This window comes from Tachypleus tridentatus, chromosome 7 (assembly GCF_004210375.1).
Source record: "Tachypleus tridentatus isolate NWPU-2018 chromosome 7, ASM421037v1, whole genome shotgun sequence".
Taxonomy (NCBI): Eukaryota; Metazoa; Arthropoda; class Merostomata; order Xiphosura; family Limulidae; genus Tachypleus; species Tachypleus tridentatus.
This window is the reverse complement of record NC_134831.1, coordinates 155,419,310-155,434,813: the sequence shown is the minus strand read 5'-3', so window position 1 is coordinate 155,434,813 and position 15,504 is coordinate 155,419,310. Positions and strand designations below refer to the sequence as shown.

Sequence of the window (15,504 nt, the reverse complement as noted above, 5' to 3'; positions counted from 1 at the left end):
TTGTTCATCGAGTGATTGATCATCTAATGATCTTTGTCAGGCCTTGCATCAAGTTGAGGCCCACACATTTTGACATACAGTACATTGACTTTGGAGAAATAAGACATTATACCATTATGGTTTTTGAATAATTTTACTTTTAATATTATTATTTATAGTTATTTGGATTCTATAACATAAACTTTGTTAGACTGGTTAATACTCATATTCTGGTTCAGGTTAGCAATTAGTCTTAGTTATATATTTATTCTTATCATTTGCTTTGGCTTAACGTGGTATTTGTTATTTTAGGATTACTTGTAATTCATCTTGCTAGTATATCAATCATTAGTTTAACTATATTGTTTTTCTTCTATACATTGCATCTCCTATATTTGTTGTTATTACTACACGTACTTAATTTTATACAGTCACATTTATGTCATTTTTGTTCCTATTAACCTTTTATCCTTCTTCCTCTTCACTAGGTTTGTGTGGAACCCTTGAACCAAGGTTCATACAAACTTCTTCCAATATTGCACATATTTATTGTTAGTTTAATATTTTATTTTAGTGTTAACTGATATTCTTTATGCTGTACTAGTTGATTAGGCTTAACAAATGTTTATTAATTTCAGTTTACCTGCTATTCTCCTTCTGGGGTAATTTATAATTGTGTTAAATATCTTGTTCAATGAGGTTTAATAAATTTTTATTTTTCTTCACTCATGTTCTTGTTTACTGGTTAATTAATAATTAGATTAAATATCTTTTCTTCAACACAACATTACACGCCTAGATTTCCATATACAATTTATTGACTGTTTCATTTTTATCTTTCTTCATAGTTTATATTTCTTACATTCATTCTGTTTAACTTGTACTTCTTACCATTTATTTTGTTTCTGAAGCCCCTCTGGAGGCTGGAATCCACCCTATCTGCTGCCAAGTTATTTGCATTTCTTCTATAATGGCTGAACTTATTTTCCTACAATCCAAGATTTATTGTGGATTACATTCCACGCCTTTACTGCAGAATTTGACGAGACTGTTTCAGTTTTAGTTTTTTAGATATGCTTCACACTATATTTCCTTCTTTTGACATTGTTTCACAATGATCTTTTTTGTCTGTCTTTTGAGAGTGTGTGCTTGCACATTTCATCTCATACAGGCTTTAATTTAAGTATTTTACTTCTTGATTTTTTTCTCATTTGTATCTGGGATAATCCTATCAATTTTATCTTCTACATAGTTTCTTCAGCATTCCACTTATATTTAGGGATTTTTGTGGGATATCCTTCCATATTGGGGTGTTTGCCATTCTCATTTACATCCCTTTACACAGAGCTCCTTCACTTTTGGAATCACATAGGGTGGAACACTGCTGTTTTGTTTACCATCTACTGCTAATAGAGACATACAAACAGTTTTTTCTCCACCAGTCTATTTTTGGGATTATTCTTGTATGTTTAGTGTCATTTGGGGCTTCTGTAATAATATATTTAATTTTATTTTGGTTGATCTTTAGTTTCTTTCTGAGATATTATCAATCAGTTTTTAACTTTTCCCATTTTAATGTGTAGTCTTTAACATATAGCTAGGCTGTTTTTGCATGGCTGCAAATGCCCATGGTAAAGGTTTTTATCTTGGGTTTTTTAATCATGTAATTTGGTACCAATTTTATGTTTTTACTTTTGAACATGTATCCAGTTCCATATGTCTTGTGGAGCAATCTGTGCTTTACCAGACTTCCACATTTTGGAGGATTTGAAGAACACCATTTACTGGATATCTACCTTTGATTGGCTCCTTCCAAATGGCAGTGGTCTTAACATACTCATGTACTTCTTACACAGTCAGCTCTGGTAGTTGTATATGTCGGATATGTTTTTCTTGTTACATACCTCACATTCTAGTCTCTTTCTGGATCGATGTTTTTAAACACGTTTCCATCAGGACCATGCATTCAGTACAGTTTCCTGTTATCTGAGCTTTCACTTTGGGTTTGTCTTAATTTTCATCCTTTCCTGTTTCTCTATATGTGTTGACAGCTGACCATATCCCCAGTGATTTTATGTGTACTGCTTCTTTCTCCTTTTCTGTATTGTTTCTCTTTTTCTGCACATTGCTGAGATGAGTTGTTCTACAAGATTTCCTGTAGGTTTATCCTTATGTTATGTTTGCTTCATTAGTTTGCCCCTCCAAGACTGTATTTAGTCATGGACTAGATGGGTAAAGTAGAGTGGGAATAGCTGCTCATTCCTGCCCATGTCTTACACTGAATAAATTGTTATGGTTTTGTTGTCACCGAGTGCACTGTCTCAGGTGTTGTATGTGATGGTCAATCCCACTATTCGTTGGTAAAAGAGTAGCCCGAGAATTGGTGGTGGGTGGTGAAGACTAGCTGCCTTCCCTGTAGTCTTACACTGCTAAATTAGGGACGGCTAGCATAGATAGCCCTCAAGTAGCTTTGTGCAAAATTCAAAAACAAACAATCCTGTGGACTTTCCACCATGCTTTCTCCCTGAATGAAGTGGTGGACTGTGGAACATTAATGAAGTGTATTTGTGTGTAATTATAAGACCTCTCAGTTGAGAGTAAAGTGGTGGTGTTAGTTATACTGGTGTGGATTATGAGATATCCTCCACTATGTAACATTGGAGTGAGCCATTTAAACTGCAGTTCACCTCCTTGATCCTACCTTCTTGTGGATGTTGGTTCTCAGTAGTTGGGTTTTGGATTTAGACCTGAAAAAATTAGCACAAGTCCTTGCACATGTATTGTAGATCTTCATTCCCTCACTTATTAACATTTTTACTACTCTGTCCATGTTGTGGATCATGATGGAGATACTTGCAGATTACCATGATTCTTGTCGTGTACAATATATTGTACCCTTCCTATTCTACATCTAGAGGCCCATTGTTTTCATCATACTACTCACTTTTATGTTTTATGGGATTGAGTACAGTAAATATTGCATGGTTCTGATCCTTATCACATCATAATTCTCTTCCACTTGGATGTGGTCTTTCATGTATGATCTTTTACTACAAGGATCTACTCTTCAGGAGTGTACTGCAGATGTTTTCAAAGGATGCTTCTTTGTTTCTCTTGCACCTGTGAGAAATAAATTTTCAGTATAGGAAAATTAAAACATTTGTTTTTTATATTTTTATGAGTGGATCTATAAGTTCATATATTAACAAATTTATTACTATTACCAAATCATTAAGTAGTATAGACATAAGCATAGTAAAATCATATGTATGAATTTCTGTTAATAGCATTTTATTTAAATTTTCTAAAGTTTTTAAGACACATTCATTATATTGAATTATCAAAAAATCATGTTATTACTTGTATTTTGTTTTAATTTAACAAATAACTGACTTACTAATTTTCTTAATAAAACTGTTGGTTGTTCCAGTATAGTGTTCACCAAGTTAGGGGGGGGGGGGGGAAGGGAGGTTTATATAATTTGGTATTGAATATAAATATAGTAATTCTGTATATGGATTTGTTTAAATATCAACTTTTTATAGCTTTCAAGTTTTTTAATGATATATTTAGATTTATTCTACAATTTAAAAGTCTGTAGTATCTAGCTCATTAGTTATAATTTGGGCAGAATGATGTTTACAGATAAAGCTGAAATTACAATTGGTTTTATTAATAAGTAGTATATTACTATTTTGTTAAGTTAATGAAAGCTAATGTTTTTGAAGTTCTATTGAATAACATATTTCTACTCTAAAAACTAGTTGGAGGATAATATGTAGAATTAAGTTTTGAAATATAATTATCTACTCTTCCTTTATGGAATTTAGAATATCTAGTTTCGTACATTTGGTAACTATTCTGTATTTAATGCCTTTTTCTTTGGGTTTTATTGAAGTATTGTCTTTAGTTATATTCAAATTTCAATAATAATATGCTTATGAAAAAAAAATTGTTAAAGAATTTGAGTCATCCTTACATGGGAAATTCTTCATAATAGCAATAACTAAATTATTTACAAGGTCTGTATAATTAAGTATAAGTGGTCCTGTTGGAATTTCATATTTAAAACTGATAACAGGTTTGTCAAACTATAAATGGACTTTTCTCTCAGTAAGAAGGCAGAAAACTTACAATAAAAGTATTTTAACAGAGAAAAGTCCTTATATAATTCTTTGTATTTATTTACCTACTTTATGGGCCTTAAACAACAACTGCTAATTGGTTTTAAATATTTTAAAGGAAAAATATTTTGTGTTGCATGCAGAAACATGCAAAATTTTAGAAATTTATAAATCATTAATAATTGTTTGTTTAGTATTAAGTATTATATATCACAATTTTTTTTATTGGCAATTCTTTGGTTATCATTTAAATTATTTGCCTTAAACCTAAATTTTATAATTTTGGAAATTGTGTTTAACACGATTATTTAGAGACAGTTGAGTTTCAAGTAAAGTGTTTTTATATGTGTGTGCGTGTGTGTTTATATATATATATATACAGTCATATAGAAATAACCATGAATGTTAGTAAGAATGTAAGAAATTGATCAAATCAACTCGTTTAATTTTACTTTTTACCTTTTTCTCTAATTTCCTTTTTTTACATTTCTTGCTAATTACTATTTAAATTAAAAGAACAACCTAACACAATTACTATTACATAAAGCTATCCATTATAATATCAGTTCAGACCATAAGGATATAAAATTTTATATTTAAGAATGTAATTTTTTTTCTGATCTATTTATATCTCTATTAATGATTTCTAAAATTGCAATTACTATTAAAATAAAAGGATGAATTTTGAGATGTTCTAATTCAACCATATTTACCACCTTATTTTTACTTTGAGATCTATGGAGATACATGCAAACATGTAGAGAATTCGAAATTTGTCCCATATATATTACACGTGACATATATACTTGTTAATAAATAAAATTACATTTTTTAATTTGCATGAGGAATAGTTATCAGTAATTGGATAAAAAGAACTATGAAAAGAACAGGTGAGGCATTGCTTACTATCACATTTAATGACATTTGAAGACAGAATAAAAAAAAAATAAACAGCTAGCCAGGCTGAATATGTGAAACATGATAGATAACTAGTGCCCACATGTTTCAGAAAATAAAATAGTAATGATATATGTAGGTATGTAAATGAGATTAGCATGTGCATAAATTAATACAGCACCACACAATGTTCATTAATAGTAATTATTTAGAAAAGTAAAAATTAAAGAAGAGAATTTTTCATAAGGAAGGACAGCACAAATGTTATGCAGCATACCCAACTTTTATATGAAATACAATTAAATGTAAATTCATGATAGAAGATACCAAACACCATATACAAACATCTAGCATTGAAGCACAAATCATAAGGTGGGTCATCATATAATGTGCCCTGGTTTTTGGAGTTACACGCACACACATATATTTTACAAAATACCATCAAGCTTATCAGAAATAAGAAAACATTAACAGAACAAAATTCAAACGTAAAGTACAGGATGTGATAATTAAATATGACAGTTATTGTGTCAGAGTATTTTAGTAAAAACCAGTTGTTGCTGTCTATATAATTTTACATTAAAATAGGGAGTGAAATGAGTGTGTAAAATGAAAAACTATAGTGTCTTAACCTTTTCTTTCTCTTCTAAGTAAAAGGTTAAAAGTTAAGTAGGAGTGAAAAGGCCAATGATATATTTAGCAGTTGTTTACCCCAAGTCAATTGTCAATTGGCATGAAACCTTGTTCTAAACATAGGTTTAAAATTCATAAATGAGATACAGAAAAGTTCATTGTGGCAAGGAGAGGCTGACTTGGCTGCATGTCAACTAGCTCACTCCCTTAGATATCATCATGGCCAGGAATACAGGTAAATTGAGTGAATAAAGATTGGTAGAGAAATAGGGCAAGCAATTTCTGATTATCCAAGATAATAGGGTTTAAAAAGACTTTTAAGTTATTTTCAGTCTTCAAAGAAGTAAGTAGATATAAATAATGCAGTTAATGTATTGCTCAGTTTTTTTTTTTGTTTATGCTATGTACAGTTCAGCAGAGAATACAAGGGCACCAGATTTTGAACCTAACATAGAACACAGTATGTAAAAATGTTTCTGTAAATGTTCAATAGAAAGGTCCAACACTTCTAGTCAGGAGTATTATGACTAAAAAAAAGATATCACAATAAGAGATGGTAAACAGTTGTAGAAGGATGGGTTAATCATCAGCTTCAACAATGTTAGCCAGTAATAGGCCTATTACAATAAAAGTTTTACAGATACAGTGGCAAATGTTAGGGATAGTTAACAATATGTTTACCAAAAGAATACTCTACTAAAGCAAAATGTATGTTTTTGGACTGGAAACCTTGGGAGTAATTGGAACTTTGCAGCATACTGCAAAGACAGTTGCAAATGTTGAATGTGTTTACTGGAGGTTCATAGGACTTTTTATACAAATGACTTTTGGATGGAAGTAAGGAAGCCTCTCTGCAGAGCTGAGGCCTTTAATGATGTATAGTGACCAGCATCTTAAATTTAGATTTTCGGGCAGTAACATAGACCAGAAACACACGAGAAGGAAAAAAAGGCCTTGAAGGTATTCATTGTTCTTGAACATTTTACATTGAGCTTGTACATTTGACTTCACACTGCTTCATGTGTGGAATAAAAACCAATTTAGAAGATTCAGTAAGTTAGTTTTAGCTGCCATAAAGGCCTTAGGAATCAAGGTGCAATTTTTGCTTAGTGGAACTACATGCAACTGATTATTTCAAATATTGAGGATTTAAAACAGCTTTCAGGGATTTGTGCTTGCAACCTATTGAGGAGAAGGATTCCATGAAAAACATTTTAAGGTTTTGCATATAACTTATTTTGTCCACTTAGTAATGAACAGATGTTCAGTTAACAATAGCAGAATCAAGCTTTACATATGAGTGGGGGAAAGGTCAGTTGGTTTTCTCAGCTTTCTTTGTGGCATACGAGTTAGAATGCATGGAAGATATATTGAGATTTTGAAAATAATAAGTACAAAAACTTGTTAATGGCTCAGTGTTATGTTTATAACTGTGGGATCAAACTTCAAGAAATATGGGAATGTAAGGTCAGTTGCCTTGATATCATTATCAGTTACTGCTTCAGCTCTATCACTATCAGATGTTAGGTTAATGATGGTAGTACCATGCTTCAAAACAGTGGAGAAGTAAGACTAGTTGGCTTTCTCAATTTTCCTAGATAGTACATGAGCCAGTATGCATTTACAGTAGTCATTCTTTCTCAACATAATAGGATAGTAATCACTACCATTTGTATTATTTTTCTCTTTAATATTTATAGTATACTATACTTTCATTATCTTAATCATGATACTTTTTAAGTTATAAGGAAAAAACTACTCATGACGCAGGGGTAAGAACAATTTCTGTCGTAACTGTATTTGTTTAAACCAGATGTGAGCTACTTTAAACATATTTGATCTTAATGAAGATTAAAAATATTTTATTTTATTTTATTTGTACAAGGAAAATAATTGCTGCTTCAATACAGGCAGGTATCTACATTCCCTTTTCACAATATATATTCTGTGAAATTGGGTAAGCCTGTTTGTCAACAAGTGACTAAGGATCAGGAAAAAAAAAAGTTCTCCCTGTAAATTTATATATTTAATTACTACATTTGGCTTTCTTCTGTAAGTCCTTGTTGTAAAACAAAACACATCATTCTCTTTCTACACACACACACAGTTTAAGTTTTGTACTTATGCTCAGAGGTATCAGCCAAACAAAGAATAGTTACCACAATACAGATTATACATGTATTCACAGATGCTTATACCTTCAGATTCTGTAGTTACGTACAAAGCTAGATAATAATGTGATATTTTATGTTATCAAAAGTGAGTAAGTTCCAGATGCATGAAATTCCTTAAGTTTCACAGGAACAAATATTGCTAGTTAACTGATTATGTGAAGTTGTTGCCTGAGTGATGATAACTACAAAGGTGATATCAACACTTTTTGTATCATATGTATCAAGACCTTTTGAAACATTCTCAGTTATAAATTAAATTATAATGATAATTTAGCAATGAAAAATTTACAATTTAGTTTGTGGTGAAAAAGAAACAGTTGTTGAGCAAGTTAGATTGTTTAATTGCAGCTTAATATACATGATAAACATTATTTACAATGTTTTACTCAATGGTGTATGATTTACAATGTGTGTTTGTGTTTGTCTTTATTCATACATACTTTTGAAACATTTTTTTGACTGTTTATATTTTCTTGCTCTCAGGATCAACCAGGAAACCATTCTTGTGGATACTGTGGACTGAGCTTTTACTTGGATAAAGAACATAGTCATTAATAATAGATGTGGATCTGAACATGAATAAACAATTCTTATTTAAGGCTATAGATAGAAGTTTGATATGGTAATAAGTGGAAGCTAAATGAGTGCATGATATACTTTGTAGTCTGGTAATGTACAGATTGTGTACCTAGTTATGAAGATATACATGTAAAATATCTTATTATTTTGTGGGTAAAGTGACTAAAGTAAATAGTACCATCACAATTTGCCTGACATTCTTTTTATTATGTTAAGGTTTTGTGATACTCGTCAACACTAATTTTTTATAGACACTTATTAATTATTATTCTCCATAAATGTTTTGTAGACAGTAATGTTAAACATAGACAGTAGAGGAAAACAAACAGCATCAGTGATTGAATAAAACAACAACAGTTATTTGTACACAAACCAAATTGTATTTTACCATAATTAGATCAATATTTTTCATGTATTACAAGCAGCAGTTTATAGATTGAGCTAACTTAAGGTACAACCTCTGCTAATCACTGACCAAAATACATTTCTCTACATAATCTTCATTAGACATTGTCCTTATTGAATATTTTTGAAAAGTTTGGATGAACAAGCATGTTCTAGAGTACTTGATCTATTGTAGACATTTTTATATCTCCATGCTTTCTTGCTTATGTCTGCACACATTTTGTGATGATTTTAGTACAAGGACAAACAAATTGGTAAACCACATTTGTTATTTTCATTAAGGAGATTCTATGTTTATATTCAACGAGAAGAAAACAACTGAAATGTGTGTGTTAGTATATTGTACTAGTACATAGTTTTCAAAGTGAAACAAAAAAATATATAAAGGTATAAAAACTTAACATTTCTGGATGTGGAGTATGCTAGCTTATTTTAGAGTTTTATTTGTTTAAACTACTATAAGGTATTCTGCCAATCAAGCAAACAATTAAGCTCGTCCTGGACTGTTAAAACTGTCAAACAACACATACAGCAATTCATAGATGCTTGAGATTTAAAAGAAAAATGAATTCAAATATCAATTTTTTTCTTGAACAAAGTGGTTTCTATCTTTCATAGTTAAGGTACCAGTTAGTGAACATATTGTGCTATGGTAAACTTCACATAGGAAGATATTATTACAACTATTCATACATACTATATCTTAAAAAATCAAGTGAAAGATGTTATTGGTGTACAACATTGAATGAAATACTACTGTTTTTACTCTACTCTCTATAGATATTTCATGAATTGTTCAAAATTGTTTTTAAATCAATAAAGATGATAAAAAATATTTACATATCTTCAGTAATAAAAGGAAAGATTAGAGATTCATCTGACTATTGCTTTTTATGAAAACAATAAAGATTAGGCAAAGAAGGATTTATTGTTTAATTTTGTAGTGCATATTAGTGAATAAAAGACATTAATAATAGAAATAAACAACCTTGTAACACATATATATTGTTATTATTTAATTAAACAGTCATCATTTGTTTTTCTTAACAGTGTTTACTAAAATTGACAGTATAAAGCTTCAGATATGTTTGTTCTGTGAGTGTTCAAGTACTCATAACAAATCACACATGAAAATAGCCTTTTTTTTTTTACTTTGTTCTAACACTTTTGCATGGTAATGAATGTATATACTATTTCTTTTGGATTTGAAAAATATTAAAAACTGTTATAGTTTAACTTGATTTTTTTGCATGCACATATTTGTTACTATTCTTTTATACCATGCATCACATGCACAGTCTTGGAACAATTGCCTCCTGGTATTTGTTTAAAAAAACAATAATGGCAGTCTGCAGTCTAATAGAATGCAAGATTTTTAAGAATTTGAATCTAATTTTAGCCTTGACCAGCTCGGAGAGACATGAAGTAACTTGAAGAACAAATGAATGTGCTAAATTTGTTACTGTCATTGTAAGACCAAGTGCATTTTAATACCACCTGAAAGACTTAAGTAAAAATTGAAAAGTAGATGCTATAAATTATTGTAAAAGTGTATGCTCTCTTATTTCAATTAAGACTTTTAAGTTTTTTTATAGTTATGAAAAAGTAGCAATTTTTCCATTAAGTGTTGGAAAGTTTGGTTTATTTATTTGATATATACATAATATTTTGATTTTCAACATGTTTTCTAATTTGTAGATAGTTGATTGATTGCTCCAGTGGTGAATCTCTTGATAAGAAGTACCTTAAGAGCAAACTGAGAGCTTTTGTTAGAAGATAATATAAAACATTGTTAGTTGCCTTGATTGTTAGAGTATTTAGACACATTTTACAATTGAGAATAATTTGTATAAAATATTTTAGAGAATTAATCATTCTGAGTCTGGAACCTTTCATTTCTCAATGCCAATCTTCATAAGCTGAATGAACCTTTTTTTTCTATTCAACACTGAAAGTATTACAGAGATATATATTCATGATACTAAGAAATCATACGTGAACCCCTGACTCGGAATTTTTATCTTGACAAAGAGACCTCTCAGGAAGATTCTGCTTTTACAACTTAACATCACTGGGATTCAGGCATTGACACCACACCATCTTGATCATGTATGGTGACTGTGAAGAAAAAAAGGGGTTGATCCTGACAGTTAAGCAGTGCCTTCAACAATGTAATACACTCATTGAATGTTTGTATATAGGAGGCATGAAGGTGGCTCTCTCAGAGTTAATCAGTTCTGTTTTTAACTAAATGCTAATATCAGATATTTTCAATAGGTTATATAGACTGCCACTGCTGTTTGGTTATAGTAGCTACAAATCTGTAGTAATAATTATTATTATGATGTTTTAACTTTCTCACAGTATAATAGTCCCAATTACGAGACTTTATGGTGAGTTGGGCCAGTGAACATTGAAAATTTTATCTTTTTCTCAGAAATGATCGACAAACAAACACAAATAACAAGAAAACCTCATTATCTGTGACTTTAAACAGTCTCTATCATCTACAGATTCTATATTTCAACTTCTGATTTTGCATACCATATCAGAAAATCCACTTTATGAGCTGTTTTTTCATTTTCAAAGGTATTAGTGGAGCTTACTGGCTCTCTAAAGTAGAAGAGAGATTAAAACCTGGGAATTTGCTGGTTGAAACATCAGGACCATAGGACAGTTAACATCTCTTGCAAATGAGGCAAAAGCTATTTGGAATATACTTACAGAAGCAACCCCATTAAGACTGAACTCTCCAAGACATTGATCTCCTTACATCTTTCAATAGTATATTTTTGTTTAACTTTACAGTAAATGTGTTTCAGCTGTTAAGTAAGTTTCCATTTGGAAAAAAACGTATATACTAGTTCAGTAATGTTATAGTTTTTAGGTTTACATCACTGAATCCCAACACCAATCTGATGTTTTCATTTTAAGTGATTTTGTCACTCAGAAACACCTTGCTTTAGTAGCTATTTGGTCTGTGTGTAATTATCTTTATTTCAACTCATCTTTATTTAATTCTATGCACGTGTGTTGATCCAGTACACATATACTGAAAACTCTGTGGCCATATATGCTAGAACTGTAGTTTACTAAATATTCACGAAATTTGACAGGTGTGGTGCAAGTATACAGGAAAAAAAAACACCTAGAAAAGCATGCGGATGAATTTAAGTGATTTAAAATTTCGAGCTTTTTTGAAACTGTTCACTAAAGTAGTGTCTTGATGAACATTGAAAATGCATCAATATTTTGTATAAGCACAACAACTAGGAAAATATGGCTCATCATTATTTCCACCATTCATTAACAAATTTAGGTTAACAATAGCAGGATCAAGTTTCATAAAAAGTATTAAAGAAGTCCAGTTGATTTTTTCAAGCTCTCACTGTGAAACACAAATGAGCATGCACAGACAATGTATTGAGATTTTTCAAATAGTAAGTATGACACTCAGTACAACATGGTTAGTCACTTCTATTCAGTATTTAAGAGGTGTTAGAATAATGATGCTAGGGTCAAGCTTCAAGGACAGAGAAGAAGGGCCATGTGACAGTTATTAACATATATTAGGTTGATAAAGGTAGGGTCAAGCTTCAAGATAGTGGGGAAAGAAGACTAGTCATCTGGACATTATAATCTGTTTCTGCTTCCACTCAGCTAATAACAGATGTTAGAATCAAGCTGCAAGAGAGTTGAGAAGGAGGTTCAGTTGGATTTTTCAGCTTCTTCAATAGCACATGAATCAATATGTATTGATTGCAGCTACTATTTTTGAAATTGATAGAAAAGTGTTCACTACTAGACAGGTCAATATCAGTAAATGACTTTGAACATAAAAATTGGTATAATCTTCAGTATTGAAGGAAGAAAGGCTGAGACTCAATACTCCACAGATCAATCCCTCTTATAAATTTACCATCCCCCAGAATGTAATGAAACTAATCAAAGCACCAACGATGATAAAAGTAGATGGCATTTATTCAAAAAGACAATAAAACCTACTTGAATGACCCCTGACAACAAATAAGAGATTACTGTGATGATATGTTTAATGAAGACATGAATTACAGTGGGCTAAAAACTTGTAGTAAATGATATACTTATGGTGAGCTTAAGAGATTTACTGGTATTTCAACAAATTAAGAAGTTGTGTGATTCAGATTTTATATTCTTACTTTTCATTGTACATCATTTGTATTTTTATTAGACAAAATGATACAAAAGCAATATTATTGAAGTTATAGCATTTAAAAGGATGTTTGTTTTTTTAATTTTGCGCAAAACTACATAAGTGCTAGCTGTCCTCAATTTTGCAGTGTAAGACGAGAGGGAAGGTAGCTAGTCATTACCACAAACTGTCAATTCTTTGGCTACTTTTTTACCGATGAAAAGTTGGATTGACCGTAACATAATAACGCCGCCACGGCTGAAACGGCAAGCATTTTTGGTGCGATGCGAGTTCGAACCCGCGACCTTCATTATTACGAGTCGAGCATCCTAACCACTTGATCATGCCGGGCCGCTATTTAAAAGGAGGAATTCAAATAACATGCATTACGTGACAGTGAAGTAAAGATCAATAATTTATTTAAATGTTTTCTTTTGAAATTAAAACTTAAATATAGAAATATATATTGTACAAGTTCCAAAGTGCAAAACCATTGTTTGTTCTTACACTTACTCATTGAAACGTTATCTATATGATGTACATATTTTCCTTCCATCCTGGTTACGATTATTGGAGATCAAGAGATATACCATTGAAGAAGAAAGAAATTTGTCTTTAGGGGAAGCCACAAATTCTCACCACCTGGATTTCCATAACACAAACACAACAGAACTGTCAAAATTTTCGAACAATAATATAATCCTTTATTCCTGTTTTTGTGTGCCTCTCTTTATATTAGATATACCTAGAAACTGATGATTATATTACCATTCAGATGAATTCTTTAATTAGAAGAGACAGGTAGTATGATAGTTCACGAGAGAGTTAACTAAACATAACCTATTCTATGGTTATGGTATATTGATGGAGAGGATGATCTCTGGAGCATGTTTTCTCAGATCACAATATTTTTGTATGCAGTACTGTAGAGTATTCCCATCTCCATCCTCCAAGTCAATCTATTATTTTCAGTGGTTTTTCAATTTGTTCATATTTTTCCTCCTTTTTTTATTGGAATGTTTATAATGATACGTGAGATAGTGATTATTTTTACAACCTTCCAGTGAAGACTGGATAATTGATGCCAAACAAGAGTGTGTGACATGGTGAAAGTTGAAGGTGGACAAATGACCCTTCCTTACTATTTTCTTAGAGCTTCATCTAACCATTATTAACCTGACATATGTTAAAGACTGAATTAATGCAGTAATTAATCATAGTGTTTTTGCAACTGTAAGTACCATTTCCAAAACCCTGATATATTTTCCAATATCGTCCATTCATCTGTAAGAATGGCTCTAGCTCTATCATTGTTAGCTGTAACATTGTTGCTGTTCACATGATATCTTCTATAGATTTTATTTGTTTTTTATGTTATATGAACCTTAGTTCTCATGGATTATAAAGATGGTATAGAAGCAAAATGCACATTGATTTCACTATTAATATTTACTTGCCCAGTTCTATAAATGATCCAGAATTTCTTAATACTTGTTCGTTTGGATACCTAGAAATGAGTGGCCCATTTCTTTCTCATTGTTATTCATCCAAATTTGTTGGATTCTTGACTCTGTCAACATTTGAGGGAATGAGCTTGGTAACACTGTCGTCAAATGAGTCCCCACTGGTAAAATGAACCTTGTACCTATTCCATGTATGGATTTCAATTCTAGTCTTCATGGTGTGGCTTTGTGTCAATTGGAAGAGGAACTGGTATGAACAATAACACAAGCTTATCCAGATTAAACTAATATTCAGTGACTGACAATATAATTTGTACAGTAACTGGAAGTTGTCCTAACAAAGATCTGCACTGGTTTGTTTCTAATGCACTGATTTCTCCTTCAAGATATAAATTTGCTAACGTGTGAGCCATTTCACGTTCTAGTTACAGTTGCCCACACTTTACTTTTTCATGTCACTCCACCATTGATTAGAATTCCTTTAGCTTTGGGTAGTGTTATCGGAAATGAAACTGTCCAAACTGATCGTGTGTTGTAAATTTAGCAACTTAAGTCATAGACCTGTTTAATTTAATTTTAATCTTTAGAAGAACATCTTATATTTGTACAAGTAAATTACAAAATCCTTAAACAGATTACATCAATAGGAAAGATAGTATGAATTTTACGCATCATATTCAAATTATTAAAAATTAGCATTACTTCTGTACAGAATTAAAATTAATTACACAGATTACACGCAGCATATTTTTATTATAAACGATATTTGTAGAAGTGGTTATTTATTGACATCATTTAATATGATTTAGTGCAACAGGAATTCGGTGAAAGTGCTTGAGTTCAGCAGACAGTTAATATTTTATAACTGCAGACAGTCTTTCAGGCAGTGTTGCAACATATATTAAATCAAAATGTCCTTTGTAATTTTAATTCCAATATATCTAATACATTCCCATAAAGTTTCTTTGGAAGTAAAGTTTGATTTGTCAAGTTTTTGAACTATGAAATCCCAGATCTGTTCAGTGGGGTTAAGATAGAGACCCTGTGAAGACCCTTGCATCATTTGAACGAATCCAGCA

The 15,504-nt window shown here is 31.1% G+C and overlaps 1 protein-coding gene across 1 annotated transcript in view; it reads left to right on the top strand.

The window, feature by feature from the left end:
* ND-13A (NADH dehydrogenase (ubiquinone) 13 kDa A subunit) overlaps positions 1-10,662 on the top strand; it is a 35,324-nt gene extending 24,662 nt beyond the window's left edge. Inside the window, exon 4 of the mRNA XM_076514909.1 lies at positions 8,291-10,662. Coding sequence (XP_076371024.1) covers positions 8,291-8,362 — 72 coding nt within the window. The 3' untranslated portion in view covers positions 8,363-10,662. The remainder of the gene's footprint in view (positions 1-8,290) is intronic.
* The last annotated feature ends 4,842 nt before the right edge of the window (positions 10,663-15,504 follow it).